Consider the following 16,773-nt stretch of genomic DNA (forward strand, 5'->3'; position numbering starts at 1 on the left):
GTATTTCAGATGAATCAGTTGTAATATCACCTTTTTCATTTCTAATTTTTGTTATCTGAATCTTCTCTCTTCTTTTTGTTAGCCATGCTAATGGTTTGTCAATTTTATTTATCTTTTCAAAAAACCAATGTTTTGATTCACTGATCTTTTGCATTGTTTTTGGGTTTCAATTTCATTCAGTTCTGCTCTGATCTTAATGATTTCTTTCCGTCGGCTGACTTTAGTTTTGGATTGTTCTTGTTTTTCTAGTTCTTTAAGGTGAAGTGTTAGGTTGTTCACTTGCCATCTTTCCATTCTTCTGAGGTGAGCATTTAATGCAATAAATTTCCCCCTTAATACTGCTTTTGCAGTATCCCACAGGTTTTGGTATGATGTATCATTATTTTCATTAGTTTCAATAAATTTTTTGATTTCCTGCTTGATTTCTTCTTGGACCCATATGTCATTAAGTAGAATGCTGTTTAATTTCCATGTGTTTGTATAGTTTCCAGAATTTCATTTGTTATTGATTTCTAATTTTAATCCATTGTGGTCTGAGAAAATACATGGGATAATTCCAATTTTTTTGAATTTGTTGAGACTTGATTTGTGACCTAATATGTGATCTATCCTGGAGAATGATCCATGTGCTGATGAGAAGAATGAATATTCTGAGGTTGTTGGATGGAATGTTCTGTAGATATCTGCCAAATCCAATTAGTCTAGAGTATTGTTTAGATCTTGTGTTTCTCTGCTGATTCTCTCCCTAGATTATCTGTCCAATATTGACAGTGGGGTGTTCAGGTCCCTTGCTATTATGGTATTAGTGTCTATTTCCTTCTTTAGGTCTAATAGAGTTTGTTTTATAACTCTGGCTGCTCTAACATTGGGTGCGTACATATTTATGATTGTTATGTCTTCTTGATGGATCAGTCCTTTTATCATTACGTAGTGTCCCTCATTGTCTCTTTTTATGGTTTTTAGTTTAAAGTCTATTTTGTCAGATGTTAGAATAGCTACTCCAGCTCGTTTTTCTTTTCTGTTTGCATGGTAAATCTTTTTCCATCCTTTCACTCTTAATCTATGTGAGTTTTTATGGGTGAGGTGGGTCTCTTGAAGGCAGCATATAGTTGGGTCCTCCTTTTTAATCCAGTCAGCCAGTCTGTGTCTTTTGATTGGGGAATTTAAGCCTTTTACATTAAGAGTTGTTATTGAAAAGTGTTGATTTATTCCTAGCATTTTATTGATTATTGTTTGATTGTCTTCGGTGTCTTTTGTTCCTTGCTTTCTGATTTACTGTTTGTTTTGTGTGTTTGTTGGTTCCTTAGGTTGTAGATAGCCTTTTTGTTTGTTTGTTTTCTCTTCATGAATGCCATTTTTATTATACTAGTGGGTTTTGATTTTTCTTGGGTTTTTATGGCAGTGGTAGTTATTTTTCAGGAACCAAACCCAGTACTCCCTTGAGGATTTCTTGTAAGGGTGGTCGTGTGGTGGTGAACTCCCGCAGTTTTTGTTTGTCTGAGAAATATACTATTTGCCCTTCATTTCGGAAGGATAGCCTTGCAGGGTAGAGTATTCTTGGCTGACAATCTCTGTCTTTTAGTATTTTGAATATATCATCCCATTCCTTTCTGGCTTTTAGGGTTTGTGATGAAAAGTCTGATGTTAGCCTGATTGGGGCTCCCTTACAGGTGATCTGATGCTTCTCTCTTGCAGCTTTTAAGATTCTCTCTTTGTCTCTGAGTTTGGCCAATTTGACTATGACATGTCTTGGAGAAGACCTTTCTGGGTTGAATACGTTTAGAGATCGTTGAGCTTCCTGGATCTGAAGATCTGTGATTTTTCCTATACCTGGGAAGTTTCCTGCCACTATTTTGTTGAATATGTTTTCAATGCAATCTCCTTTTTCCTCCCCTTCTGGAATACCCATGACTTGGATATTTGAGCGCTTAAGGTTGTCTGATATCTCTCTCAGATTTTCTTCAATGCCTATGATTCTTTTTTCTTTTTTCTTTTTTTTGTCTGCTTGTGTTATTTCAAACAGCCCATCTTCAAGTTCAGAGGTTCTCTCTTCAACTTCCGCAAGCCTGCTGGTTAAACTCTCCATTGTGTGTTTTATTTCGCTGAATAACTTCTTCAGTTCGGCCAGTTCTGCTACTTTTTTTTTTCAGGGCATTGATTTCCTTGTACATTTCCTCTTTCAGGTCCTGTATACTTTTCCTCATTTCATCATGATGTCTAGCTGAGTTTTCTCGTATCTCATTCAGTTTCCTTAGAATTATCACTTGAAATTCCTTGTCAGTCATTTCAAAGGCTTCTTGTTCTATAGGATCTAGAGCTTCAGAGTTATTATCCTTTGGTGGTGTACTTTCTTGATTTTTCGTATTTCTGGTATCTTTTCTTTGATGTTTATTCATTGTGGCAGGGGGTTTCACAGTCCACAGGTTTGACACTATTGATTGACTAAGATGTTGCTGTGGTTGCCAATTTGGTATGGCTACCTCAGTGACTGCTCAGTTGGCCACTAGTGCCTTGTATGTGTGGTTGCCCCGGTCTTGGGACTCTCCGGGGAGCCACCTTTCTGGTTAGCTTGGACTCTGCCGGGCTGCTGGATCACGGGGCGGTACCGTAGGGTGTGTGGTCTCTGCTGAGCTTCCACCTCCCATGCTGGACTTCTCCCTGTTCCGTGCGCTCTGGCCCACGCTGCTGGGATGCGCCGAGGCACCGCAGTGCGTGTGGTCTCTGCAGAGCTTCCCCTTCCCCTGCAGGATGTCTCCCTGCTCTGTGCGCGCTAGGCTGGGCTTGGGATGGAGCCAGGTGGCAGCGGTGAAGCCTACCTGCTGCTGGATCGCGCAGTGGCGGCCCCCCCACAGGGTGTGTGGACTCTACAGAGCTTCTATCTCCCCTGCTGGACATCTCTGTGCTCCTACGCATTGGGCCAGGCTGCTGGATCACGCGGCAGCAGTGTGGTCCCCGTGGAGTTCCCGCCTCCCATGCCGGATGTCTCCCTGCTCCGAGCGCACTAGACCAGGCTGGGAATGGAGCCGGGTGCCTGCGGTGAAGCCTACCTGCTGGATCACGCAGTGGCGGCCCCACAGGGTGTGTGGTTTCTGCGGAGCCTCCGCCTCCCCTGCCAGACGTCTCCCCACTCTGTGCACACTGGGCTGGGCTGGGAATGGAGCCGGGTGGTGGTGGTGAAGTCTATCTGCTGGATCGTGTGACGGCAGCCCCGCAGGGCATTTGGTCTCCACGGAGCTTCTGCCTCCTCCACTGGACGTCTCCCCGTTCCATATGCACTTGAGGTTATGTTATTATAGTTTAAATCGGTTGATTTATGGGAGAGAGTGATGCTAGGAACCGTCTATTCCGCCATCTTGACTGGATCAATTGTTTTTTTTTTTTTAAATCGTCTTTGTCAGTAGGCAGAGTTTCTGAGGCTGGGAAGTCCAAAGTCCATCTGGTGGTGGCGACAATGACTCAGGTGTCTCACATTGCAAGATGGTGGAAGGAGAGAGAGCAGAGAGGGGCTAAAAGGTTTTATAACATTGTGCTGGTAAAAAGAGACACTCTCCTACATTCACTACTGATAGCAATGGAAATTGGTGTAATTCCTAAAGAGGATAAACTGACAACATGCATCAAAATTATAAACGAATATGCCCTTTGACCCAGCAATTCCACTTCTAACATTTTATATTGCACACATGTCCACACACATGCAAAATGACATTATTAACTAAAGCAGTTTGTAATAGCAAAAGACTGGAAACCTATATGTCCACCAACAGTAGACTGGTTCAATTCTAGTACATCAGTAGAATGGAATACTATAAAAAAGATGATTTCTACACACTGATATGGAAAGATCGCTATAACACATCATTAAATTAAAACGCAAACTATGTATTATATGTCACCATTTAAGTAAAAAGAGGGCCTATAATATATTGGTATTTACTTGTATATGCATAAATGTCTAGAAGAATTTTAAAACTTATAAAAGTATCACCTATGAGGAGCTGGGGTACAGAAATAGGATACTTTTTACTGTAGTCTTTTACACTTTATTTTTGAACCATGTGAATTTATTACCTATTCAAAAAGTAATTTTAAAAAAGCATGAAGTGAATATCTTATTGCCAGCAATATTAAGTAGCAACGTTAGTATCCAATATGGGTATCAAATTTACTTAGTTTGTTTTGTTTTTGGTGGCTAGCCAGTACAGAGGGTCGGGGTGGCAGGGCCCTGAACCTTTGACTTTGGTGTTATCAGCACCATACTCTAACCAAGTGAGCTATCGGCCAGCTCTGGATATCAAATTTATTTTATGTTTAAACAACATTTTAAGATTTTTAAAATTTCAACTAAAACAAGGATATTAATTCAAATACTCTTTTCAGCTTACCAATTCCTGTGATCTCTTTTTTGATCAGTTGTAACTCCATATGCTGTATTTTTATTCTTACTAATAGGAAGTAAATTTTTCCAACAATCACATCCTTTAAATGATACCTGTTGAAGAAGAATAAATCTCACTAAATACAGATGCTCCTTGCCTTATAATGTAGTTATGTCCAGATACACCCATCTTAAAATTGAAAATATTGAAGTCAAAAATGCATTTATATACCTAGCCAACCTTAAATGGACTCAGAATATTTACATTAGCCTATTGTTGAGCAAAATCATCTAACACAAGGCCAATTTTATTTGAATACCTTATGTATTTATTGAATACTGTACTGACAGTAAAAAAACAGAATGGTAGTTTAGGTACTCAAAGTATGGTTTCTACTGACCACATATTGCTTTCATACCATTGTAAAGTTGAAATATCTTAAGTTGAACCATCCTAAGTCACGGACCATGTGTATCACTTTTAAAAACAAATAAAAAGGATGAAATATGTCCTGAAAGACTTTAATAGATGTCTTTAGGATAATAACTATTTAAGAATAGCTTTTTGACTATTCATATTGTTTAATGTCCCTTTTTTTCAAAAAAGTATTCATCATTTCACTATGCAAATAAGAAATCAAACTTTTACTTAACCATGAATATACCTCACAGGGAATAATTAACCTGATTAACTGCTGGTCCTACTTAGAGGTTAACTTAATTTTCAGAGGACCTAAACATCAGCTAAATGAAAAATTTTAAACTTTTATGCCTGAAATATTTATTTGGTGTATGAAAATATTTTTCAACATTAAACACTCTACACAAGAGTTTAGTGTCATTATTCTAAGTGCTAGAATAGTGCAGCTAACATAAATCATATGGCCACAATGAGAGAATAAGGGCTACCTCCATAAGTTGAGTTTGCTGTAATATCTAATAATCAAAGAACATTCCCAGGAACCTTAAAATGATATGGTAATAAACCTGGAAATTCCCACAAAAGCCAGAGGACTTTAGCCTCCTAACAGATTCAGATCTCAAAATAATATCCAAGAGTTGATTAATACTATTATGTTAGTCTGAAGGGAGGATTCAATGACAAGTTTTCAGGTCCCAAACTATCTGATAATTTTATCAACAATATAATTTAAGACACTGAGGGCATGTATATCATATTTTCTTTTTTTTCTCCCGTTTTTAAAAAATTTTTATTATATATCACATTTTCAGTGACATAAACCTGGGAGTAATAACTAATAAAAATCATGTAACAGAAGAGAAGAATGTGTAGGAGAGGGATAAAACAGGAATACATCTGTTTCCTCAACAAATAAACTTTAATGAAAAAAATGGGGGGAAACCTATTAATTAAAAGAGATTTAAGAGTCAACCAAATGCATTGTGTGGACCTTGTTTGGGTATTGATTTGAACGAACCACGTGAAAAAAGAAAGACATTTATGAGACAATTAGAGAAATGTGAACAGTGGATATATGAAGATACTAAGGAATTATTTATATTTTTAGGTATAATAGTATTGTAGTTATATTAAAAATGATACATAATTTTTATGGATTAAATTATATGTCTGGAATTTGCTTCAATCTAATCTATGGGGAGTGTGGTTGCTGAATACAGATAAAACAAACCTGACCATGTATTCGTAACTGTTGGAGCTGGGCAATGGTACATGAAGACTCCTTATACTGTTCAGTATACATACTGTTCATATACTGTATGTCTGAAGTTTTGCATAATAAAATTTGAAAAGGCATTAAACAATAAACAAAACATGAGCCCATTTTGTAAAATGACAACACATATAAATACATATTTTACACCATTCCCCTCCGCCTATGGAAAGATATACAAGAGGATTATTAATAGTGGTTATGTGGTAGAGGTGAAAATTTTTAACTGCTTTCATTTTTCTACATCCTCCAGATCTTTAAGAATGAAAATGTATCGCTTATGTAGTCAGAAAAAAAGTACTTTTGTTGTGTTTTAAAGAGATGGTTAGGATGAGTGATACCAAGCCAGTAAGATAAATTTTAAAAGACACAATGGGATTGGATGCCTTCTAGGATTGTGAGATCCTGTACAAAAAGTGGCCAAGCAGAGACTTATCAGGAATAGAATATAAAAGATACCTGCACTGGGTCAGAAGCCAGACCAAACTCCTTAAGTTTCTTTTAGCTCAGAGATTCTGTTGGTCTGTTAACATCAGATTAATGTCAATTCACAAAGATCTTAAAAGATTATTTTTTCGTTTTCCCTAAACATTTTTGAAAGGTACTTACTTAGATTTATTATATTCAAATTCTATATGCAGACAATCTTCAATGCCCACTTCCATCTTAATAGAGTTGTTAACATCAGGATAGGTGGCAAGCTGGTGAACAATAAGATCATACTCTTTTACCAAATCTGTCAGTCTTCTTACTATTGTCACTTTAAGAAAATACCTACAAAGTTAATGGAGAAGACAAGTTAAATCCCTATGATAAATTTAAGTGTTTTAAATAAGCAAACATTCACTGCAAACTCAGCTTTCTCCTTGCTGGAACTCTTTTGGGATCAACTTACTTCATTTACTTCATGAAGGAGTTCTAATTTTTAAAATGCCCTCAATATGAAAAAATACAAAAGTTCAATTTTAAGAATAGGGTAAATACTTCTCAAATGAGTTAGGAGGGATATCATCAAGCCTACTTGAGAAAATCTCTCCAGATCACTTCTCTCTTTTTTTTAAATACCTATCTAGTTAGTTAAGGCACTGCTATTCGGAATTTGCGTTGTCGAACCCACTTCCAGATAGATAATACCAAGTTAAATAAAGAAAGCAGGATTAATGTTTTCAACCTCCCTGGACTCTGAGGCATCCTTTGTTTCCTGCATGAAGACTTGGTGAAGGGAAAGGACACTGGATTGGGAATTTAGAAAACTAGGTTGTTACTCCAGTTCTACCATTCACTACCTGTGTAATTTTGGACAAGTTAGACAGCTTCTTTGGGGCTCCAAATCACTTCTTAACCATACATACTAAATGAGATTCATTAGGAAACTAATGGATTTGGAGAGTAATTCAGTTTACAAGACAAATGAAGTACTAAGGAAAATTCATACAAGGGAAGTATATGACCAAAACTTCTCATAACGGTGTTCTCTAAATCTATAATGTTAGAAAACTCTTATTATCTCGGATTAGCATCAGTCAGATAAAACAAAGTATATGACAGAATTGTTAAATATCTTAAGCCTTCCAGTCCAGACTCTTAAGTTTGAATGAGACACCAATAGTAGCCATTACTTTCTGGTTTTGACTTTGTCTACAGTTTCTAATACAAATTCATACCTCAAGCGGACATTGGCACCGATGTAAGATTCATATGGCTTTTCAACTTGCATAAATTCAAAATCATAACTTCTGCTCTGAGTCAGTTCTCCAGGTAATGCTAGTTCTTTCACTAGGTTTACAAATTCGTGAGTATTACTCTTGTCATTGAAAAGTTCTAAGAAATTTTAAAAAGCAAAAAGACCAATTATATTTAATATCCATTTCAATAAAAGTCAAACTCCAAAGCAAATAATTTTTATCAAAAGGATTAGTTGGATTCGTCTCTAATAATCTAGAACTATAATCTGAATTCCATCATTATTCTTATGCTCCATTTAGGCATAAAAAAAATTCAAGTAGCATAATACAATGAAAATTTCTATTAAAATAAGTTCTTTCCTTTGATGTAGTTAGAGCTGTCCTGACATGAAGCTGTTTGACACATTACTAGCAATTATTTGAACTTCCTCCAGACAAGGCAAAAATTCTGTTTTGCTGTTTTGCTTCAGTTAGGCAAACATGTTACCAACTAACGGGTAATTACTATAACTTGCCCCTCAAGTATAATCTCATCCAGAATAGATACATAAACAAATATCTACCCATTCCCATTTTGATACTTTAAGAATGTACAGTACACTTAGAAAGCTAGACTTAAAACCTAGCTATGTAGACAGTATATAAAGTCATACTTTCTTTTCTCTTTCCTGAATCTACAGGACCAAAAGACTTATATACAATTTAATTCCCTACTAAATCAAGAATGTCTCTAAAATACACGTAGGGAAATGTACACAAGTTGATCTAAGCCCAGAATAAATTACACCTTTCCACTTCCCACGGAATTGTCTGTTGACAGGTGAGTGTAACTACAGGCACACACTAGGTCAGGAAAACAAATGGCATGGGTAACTAGGAAATGGAGGATGAAGGTGAGGCTGCTAATTGTGAGCAAGGCTGGTGAAAAATGCAGGCAGATGGAAATTTCAATGAGTCAACTAATATATTTGAATTATTTTTCAAGGCTGGTAAATTTGCATAACTCCTTTCATTTTTAGTAATGAAGTCCAATAACAAATAAAGGCAGGATGAGTTAAATATCATGTAATACAATTAAAAGAAACATGATTTAATATGTTTAGAAAATAAGTTCTTTTATTATGTATAATCAATTCCTTCCTTCCACAAAACTAAGCTCTAATTCAATTATTTAAGTGCCAAATCCAACCCTCTTTAAATTCAGTTATCAAAGAAAAAGAAGTAATACTATGTTTACACTCACCAATTTGACCTACAAATTCAATTCTAATTCCTTGGTGCTCTAGCCTCTTTCCAGGTTGTTTAAAGGCTAGGTTTACCTGCCAAAACATGAAATTATAAGAGATGTTAACAGTCCTTTGAGTGGGCCTGCCAGTAGTTTCCTTCCAGATGAATGCACCATGTAAGTATTTCAGGTATTCATTTATATAGTTTGAGATACCACTACATACCTACATCAGGATGACCTTATAGCACCAGAGAAGGCATAATTTATTCATACACAACCACTAATGAATCTATTACTTACACATACACTTAAAGCATTTGTTTTGTTAGGAAGGAATCCTTAATAACTATAGAAGTACAAAAAGACTCAAAGATATTATCTGGACTTTCCTGCTAAAAATAAATTATACAAGGTTAGAAAAAAAAAAAGACTCAAGGAAAGAGAATATCAACTATTCATGTGTTTTCTGCTCAAATAGTTAAATAATTCTATGACCAATAACAGCATTTTAATGTGAGTTAATTACTAATTTCAACAGTTGACCTAAAGGATCACTTTCGGTCTTTTGTAACCAGAAATACCCTGTTTAATTCCTAACCTTAAAAGCAATGCTTATGGCCCTAAATCTGCTCCTCATCCTAAAAAACAGAATATATAAAAATTTAAATTTTAAGTATGATTAATCTTATATACTTTTGGAGTAAACTATATGATATCAAAATCCCTAAACGAATATATCTGCCAAGTGCAAACCTTAAATTTAATTTTTTTAAGTTGAAAAAATATCTGTAGACAACATATATATTAGAAATAAAATTCCAGACATTTAAGGGTTAACTAACAAAGGATCCTTTTTCATACAAAAAAAAAGCATACTTCCAGGTTTATTCTTTACTATAACAAATATTGGTAATGTGACTCTTAAAAGCCTGTCTTTCAAACAATGCTTCCCAAAAGATAACAGAAATCTAAGAACCAAGAAAAAAGAAGTCCAATTACTTCCACTTGTAAATTACATTAGTTAAAATATTCACTCTCTCCTGTATCTTCCATATTTTGTAACCAATATACTTGCCTTCAAAATTAATATCTCAGAAAAAGTAGAAAATCGTGATGTATCATATGATGGGATATTATTAAAAGTTTAAAAATAATAGTGTCAGAATTTTAAATGATGTGGGAAGATGTACATGACATGTCATGTGAAGGAAGTATGGTCAAATTGTATAAAAGTATAATGCCAATTACATCTTTTAAAATTAAGGAAAGGAAATGCTCTTAACAGCAGTTACATCTGGAATGAATAATTATGGGTAATTTTTTTTCTTTATAGTTCTCCAGTTTGTTATTGGGTTTTTTTTGGTTTTTTACAATAGGCAAGTAATACCATCAAAGTCAAAAAATATTTATGAAAGAAAAGTAGTACTTAGATAAGCTTCACATACACTAAAAATTTTATGTTTGAACCACAAATAATAAAACAAACCTAACTTCCAACTGCTTCATAAGCCAGGCAATAATTAGAGTTATTCTCTAATTTGTAGCAATAAAGCACATGGGGAAAAGTATACTTTAAAAAATGCTTATTTGATTTACATTTAATGTGACTAATGATATGGTTAGGTTTAAGCCTATCATTTTGCTATTTTTTTTCCTATTTGTCCCCTCTGTACTTCGTTACTATTTTTTTTTTTAAGCTTTTTTGGATTATTTGGGTATTTTTTAGGATTTCTTTTTATCTCTTTTTAGGTATAACTCTTTGTTATTTTTGTATAAAAATATTAAATATTAAAATTTTGTATAAAAACATATAACTGTTATTTTATTTTTATTTTTAGGGTTCATAGTATATTACCTTAATTCTCACAGACTACCTTTATATCACTTCATGTACAGTATAAGAAACAAAACAGTGTCATTTCTCTCCTCCTAGTCTTTGTGCCTGTTGTCATACCTTTTTACATATGTTATAAACTCAACTACATTGTTATTTTTCTGTTTAAGCAGCCAGTTTCTCTTAAAGAGATTTAAATAATAATAAAAAGAACTTATGTTTTTACTCACATAAAAATTTTTAAAATAAAAAAATAAAAAATGCTTACTTGGCAGCAGTTTTTGAGAATGTCTCTGTTTGAACATTGCTGTCATATATATATATATATATATATATATATATATATTTTTTTTTTTTGTCTTTTTTGTGACCAGTAAAGGGATCGCAACCCTTGGCTTGGCGTCGCCCACACCACGCTCAGCCAGTGAGCGCACCAGCCATCCCTATATAGGATCCGAACCCACCGTGGGAGCGCTGCTGCGCTCCCAGCACCGCACTCTCCCGAGTGAGCCATGGGGTCGGCCCCTTATATTTTTAAAATATAGTTCTTATGGGCCGGCCCGTGGCTCACTCGGGCGAGTGTGGTGCTGATAATCCAAGGCCATGGGTTCGGATCCCATATAGGGATGGCCAGTGGCTCACTTGGGCGAGTGTGGTGCTGATAATCCAAGGCCATGGGTTCAGATCCCATATAGGGATGGCCAGTTAGCTCACTGGGTGAGTGTGGTGCTGACAACACCAAGTCAAGGGTTAAGATCCCCTTACAGGTCATCTTTAAAAACTAAAATAAAATAAAATATAGTTCTTAAAAAAAAATTATAAAACCACACTATTAAGGCAGAAATGATTCAGTTTTCCTAGTGAACTGCCTGAACTCTGAAATTTTCCTTGATCTCCCTCTTATGTTAAAACACAGCTGCTTTTAAGCCTAATGCAGGCTATCCTGTAATCTGAAGGATCCCAGAATTGGAAGGCATAAATTTAGCATTTTGGTTTAAAAGCTATTCTACAAAACAGCATAGAAAAGTAAATGAAACTAATTATGATGGTGAACTGTGTCAAAGAATTTTAACACCAACTCAATTATACTTTTGTAATTTTTTACTATGATATAATTTCAAACTTACAGAATTACAATAACAGCACAAGGAAATCCCACATAACCTTTACCCAGATTTATCATATGTTTATTTTTGCCCCAGCTGCTTTTTCATCTCTCTACATATACATGTGCATGCATACATACACTTTTTATTCCACATCCAAGAATAAGTTGGAGATGTCATGCCTTATTATCCCTAAACACTTCATGTATATTTCCTAATAAAATGGACATTCTCTTCCACAATCACAGCACAATTATCAAAATCAGGAAAGTTAACAATCCAGGGTCTATATTCAAATTCTATCAATTGTCCCAATAATGTACTTTACAGCTTTTTTTCTTTCTGTCCTGGATTCAATCCAGGTTCACACATTACATATAATTGTGATGTCTCTTCAGTCTCCTTTAATCTACAACATTCCTCGATCACTGCCTTTCTTAACCTTGATGTTTAAGAGTACAGGTCAGTTACTTTGTAGAATGTTCCCGAATTTGGGTTTGTCTGATGTTTTATCATATTTAGATTCAGCTTATGCATTTTTGGCAAGAACACCACAGAAGCGAAGTTGTGTCCATCTCATTGTATCATATTAAGAAATACATGATGCCAGTTTGTCTCAATACTGGTGATGCTAATTTTGATCACTTCGTTAAAGTGATCCACCAGGTTTCTCCAATTTAAAGTTACTATTTTCCCTTTACTATTAATGAATAATTTATGTGGTGATACTTGAGACTAAGTATATATGTTTAAAAGGCTATAAAAACTGAATGTAGAAAAACCAAATGTATACATAAAACATATTCACTATTCCAATAAACCAAACTGAAAGCTCATACTTCAGCATAAAATATTCTACAGATATCTCAAAAGATACTATCCTTCAGGATTTATTTAAAAAGCTATATTTTTCTACACTGTGCTTAAGACAAACATATAATACCAATGTACTACACAACATTTATAGCATCATTTACAGTAAGACACCAAAGTATCTGTACATTAATGTTGCTGAATATTATAGTTATCCAAGATTAGTTTTGAGTAATGGCCAGAAGAACATAGTCCATATTCGTGGTATTGAAAGATACTAAAAAAATATTCCTTGCTTAAAGAACTAAACTATAAAATCCTATAATCTCAGGCTAATATATGCCTTTGTTCACTTCTGCAACAGGGAATACATGCAGAGTTCACCGAAGGTGGCTTGCCACTAGTACCACCACTTCAAAACATTTTATTTATTACAGACCAATCTAACCCCTTTCTGAAGACAAAATAATAAAATGGAAGTAGAGAACAGCAAAAATTGATTTCTAAAATAATATATTACTTTGAAACAATTACCAACTACCTTAATTACTAAGTATCTTTTTATCTTAAAGAGATCCAATATGAGGTTCTCATATTCTCTGCCTACTGTGACAGTAGCTAATACATATTTATAGAATGAGTAATTTTCTCAGGAATACCTAAACAGTTTGATAAAGATTGTTTTCACATGAAAAAGCAATGCAGGAGGAAAAACAATTTTATCTCAAAGCTGCCATCTAGAAGCTGCATAAATTAAAGGACATGGTCCTCTCCTTGGTTCAAAGTGAGTTTTTACTTTCTGCACATAAGTTTGGATTGTAAGCCAAGATCAGAACCTAAAACAAATTAAGCTGTAGACAAACAGGAATTTTTAAATCAATATAGCTATTTATTTATTTATTTATTTTGCCTGTTTAAAGAATGTCTTAGTTAAGGAATTGTAACTTATGAACAACCTCCCTTCCCAAATCCCCAGATAAATCACTAGTCAAAATTTTTAAAAAGACGACTGTATCTTAATACTTAATTCAACACAGTCAGCAAGATCCTCTCAAGATAACTCAGAAGATATAGGAATAATATAAGCTGTATTTTTAAAAGGGGAGACCTAGGTCAGATATATTCCTAAGGCTGGTTAGCTCAGTTGGTTATAGCGTGGTGTTATAACACCAAGGTCAAGGGTTCAGATCCCCGTACTGAACAGCCACTCTCCCCCACCCTCCAAAAAAGAACTAGGATACAGTCCAGTTGAACTAGACTTAAGGAAGATTTGTCACTTGACATGAACCAAAGCAGTAAATATCCTAAGTAAGGATAAAAACAATCTAAATAAGTAGCTTTTGAGAATTTCCCTATTTATTTTTATAATAATCTAAATATTTCTAAATAAAAATTTAAAAATAAAGTTGTCTTAAGGAATGGTTCAAAATAACTCCAAAAAACTTTTGACAGACAGCAATTAGCCTTAACTTTTAAAAGTATATGCCACAAGGGTGCCAAGACAATTCAATACGGAAGGAATATTCTTTTCAACAAATAGTGCTGGGACAACTGGATATCAAAATGCAAAAGAATGAAGTTCGGCCCCCACCTCACAACCATACACAAATATTAATTTGAATTGGATTAAGGACCTAACTTTAAGAGTTACAAAACTCTTCAGAGAAAAGATAGGTGTAAATCTTCATGATCTTGGAGTAGGCAATGGTTTCTTAGCTATGACACCAAAAGCATAAGCAACAAAAAAAATGGATTTCATCAAAATTTAACTTTTGTGCTGCAAAAGATACCACCAAGAAAGTGAAGAGACAACTCATAGAATAGGAGAAAATATGTGAAAAACACATATCTGACAAGGGACTTGTAACTAGAATATATCAAGAACTCTCATAACTCAATCACAAAAAGATAAATAACCCAGTTATAAAATGGTCAAAGGATGTGAACAGACTTTACTCCAAAAAAGGTATACAAATGGCAATAAGCACATGAAAAGATGCTCACTATTATTAGTCATCAGGGAAATACAAGTTAAAATCATGAGATACCACTTCAAACTAAGGTGGCTATAATCAGAAATACAGATATTAACAAGTGCTGCCAAAAACAGAAAAAAACTGGAACCTGCTGGAGGAAATATAAAATGGTTCAGCTGCTTTGGAAAAGTTTGGCCATTCCTCTCAAAGTTAAACATACAGTTAACATATGACCCAGAAATCCCACTCCCAAGTATATACCCAACAGAATTAAAAATATGTTCACACAAAAACTTGTACATGAATATTCACAGCAGTATTATTCATAACAGCCAAAAAGTAGAAACCCAAAGGTCCTCACTTAATGAATAGATAAACAAAATGTGGCATATCTTTATACCACATGAATATGGTACACTGGAGTACTATTCAACCAAAAAAAGAATGACATTCTGACACATCCTATAACATGGATGAACCCTGAAAACATGCTAAATGACATAAGCCAGACATAAAAAAATAAATATCCTATAACCACGTACATGAAATATCAAGATTAAGCAAATTCTCAGAAACAGAAAATAAGATTAGACATTACCAGGGACTGGGAGAAGGGGAAAATGAGAAGTTATTGCTTCATCAGTAGAAAGTTTGTTTGGGGTGATGAAAAAATTGGGGGAATATAGTGGCTATGGCTGCAAAACATTGTGAATGTAATTAATGCCAATGAATTATATACTTCTAAATGGTTAAAATGGCAAATTTTGTTAAATATGTTTTCCAAAAAAACTTTTTTTAAAGAATGAAGTACTGATACATACTAACATGATGAACCTCGAAAACATTATGCTAAGTGAAAGGAACCAGACATAAAAAGCCACACAGTATATGACTCCATTTACATGAAATGCCCAGAATAGGAAAATTCACGGAGAAAAAAAGCAGATTCATAGATTAATAGTTTCTAGGGAGTGACTGCTAATAGTATGGTGTAATGAAAATGTTCTAGAATTAAATAGTGGTAACAGTTGCACAATTCTGCAAATAAATACAGTAAAAACCACTGAACTATATACACTTTTATATGGTGAACTTTATAGTATGTGAATTATAACTAATTAGGCTATTTTTAAAAAAGAAAAAGTATATGTCACAAATAGGCCAATGGAACAGAAGAGAAAGGCCAGAATAGACCTACAGAACCTACGATTTATGGCAAAGGTGACATTATATAGTACAGTGGAGAAATGAAAGCTTTTTCAATAAATGTCCTGGGTTAATTAGTTATCCATATTTAAAAAAAAAAAACAAAAAAAAAACTAGTGCTGACTTCTATGTCACACCACAGACAAAATCAATTCCAAGCAAACTTAGGACCTAAATGTGAAGTGTAAAATAAAAATATTTATAGGAGAAACAGGAGAATACCTTCATGTCCACAGGGTAAGTAAAGATTTCTTAAACTAGATATAAAAAGCATGAACAAAAAAAGAAACATTAAACATTTGTACTGCATTAAAATTAAGAACTTCTGTTATTAATCAAAAGATACCACTAAAAGAGTAAAAAGTAAAGCCAGGAAGTGGGAGAGAGTCTACGGCCATACCACCCTGAACGCGCCCGATCTCGTCAGGAAGTGGGAGAGGATATTTACAATACATATACAGAAAAGGACTCTATATCCAGATACATAAAAGACTCTTATCAAGAACATACAAAAAATCCTATACATCAGTAAGAGAGAGTCAACTAAGTAGAAAAACGAGCAACACTTGGAAACAATCAAGATGTCCTTCAGTAGTGAATGGATAACATTTGGTACATCTGTACAATGGAAAATTATTTAGTACTAAAAATAAATGAGCGATCAAGTCACAGAATGATATGGAAGAATGTTAAGAGGATTTTGCTAAGGAAAAAAATCTTAAAAAGTATATATAATGCATGACTCCAACCATATAACATTATGAAAAAGGCAAAACTACAGAAACAGTAAGAAGATCAGTGACTGCCAGAAGCTCTGGATGGTGGCATTGGTGCAGGTGCCAGGGAGGCAGGA

General features: G+C 34.5%; 1 protein-coding gene across 1 annotated transcript in view; it reads right to left on the bottom strand.

Annotated features, from left to right (window-relative positions):
• Nucleotides 1–16,773, bottom strand: part of VPS26A (VPS26 retromer complex component A) — a 44,181-nt gene that overhangs the window by 10,375 nt on the left and 17,033 nt on the right. Inside the window, exons 3-6 of the mRNA XM_063102250.1 lie at nt 9,001–9,076; nt 7,737–7,893; nt 6,682–6,846; nt 4,386–4,492 (exon numbers count right to left, since the gene is read on the bottom strand). Of these exons, the coding sequence (XP_062958320.1) occupies nt 4,386–4,492; nt 6,682–6,846; nt 7,737–7,893; nt 9,001–9,076 (505 nt within the window). The remainder of the gene's footprint in view (nt 1–4,385; nt 4,493–6,681; nt 6,847–7,736; nt 7,894–9,000; nt 9,077–16,773) is intronic.

Source organism: Cynocephalus volans, chromosome 7 (assembly GCF_027409185.1).
Source record: "Cynocephalus volans isolate mCynVol1 chromosome 7, mCynVol1.pri, whole genome shotgun sequence".
NCBI lineage: Eukaryota > Metazoa > Chordata > Mammalia > Dermoptera > Cynocephalidae > Cynocephalus > Cynocephalus volans.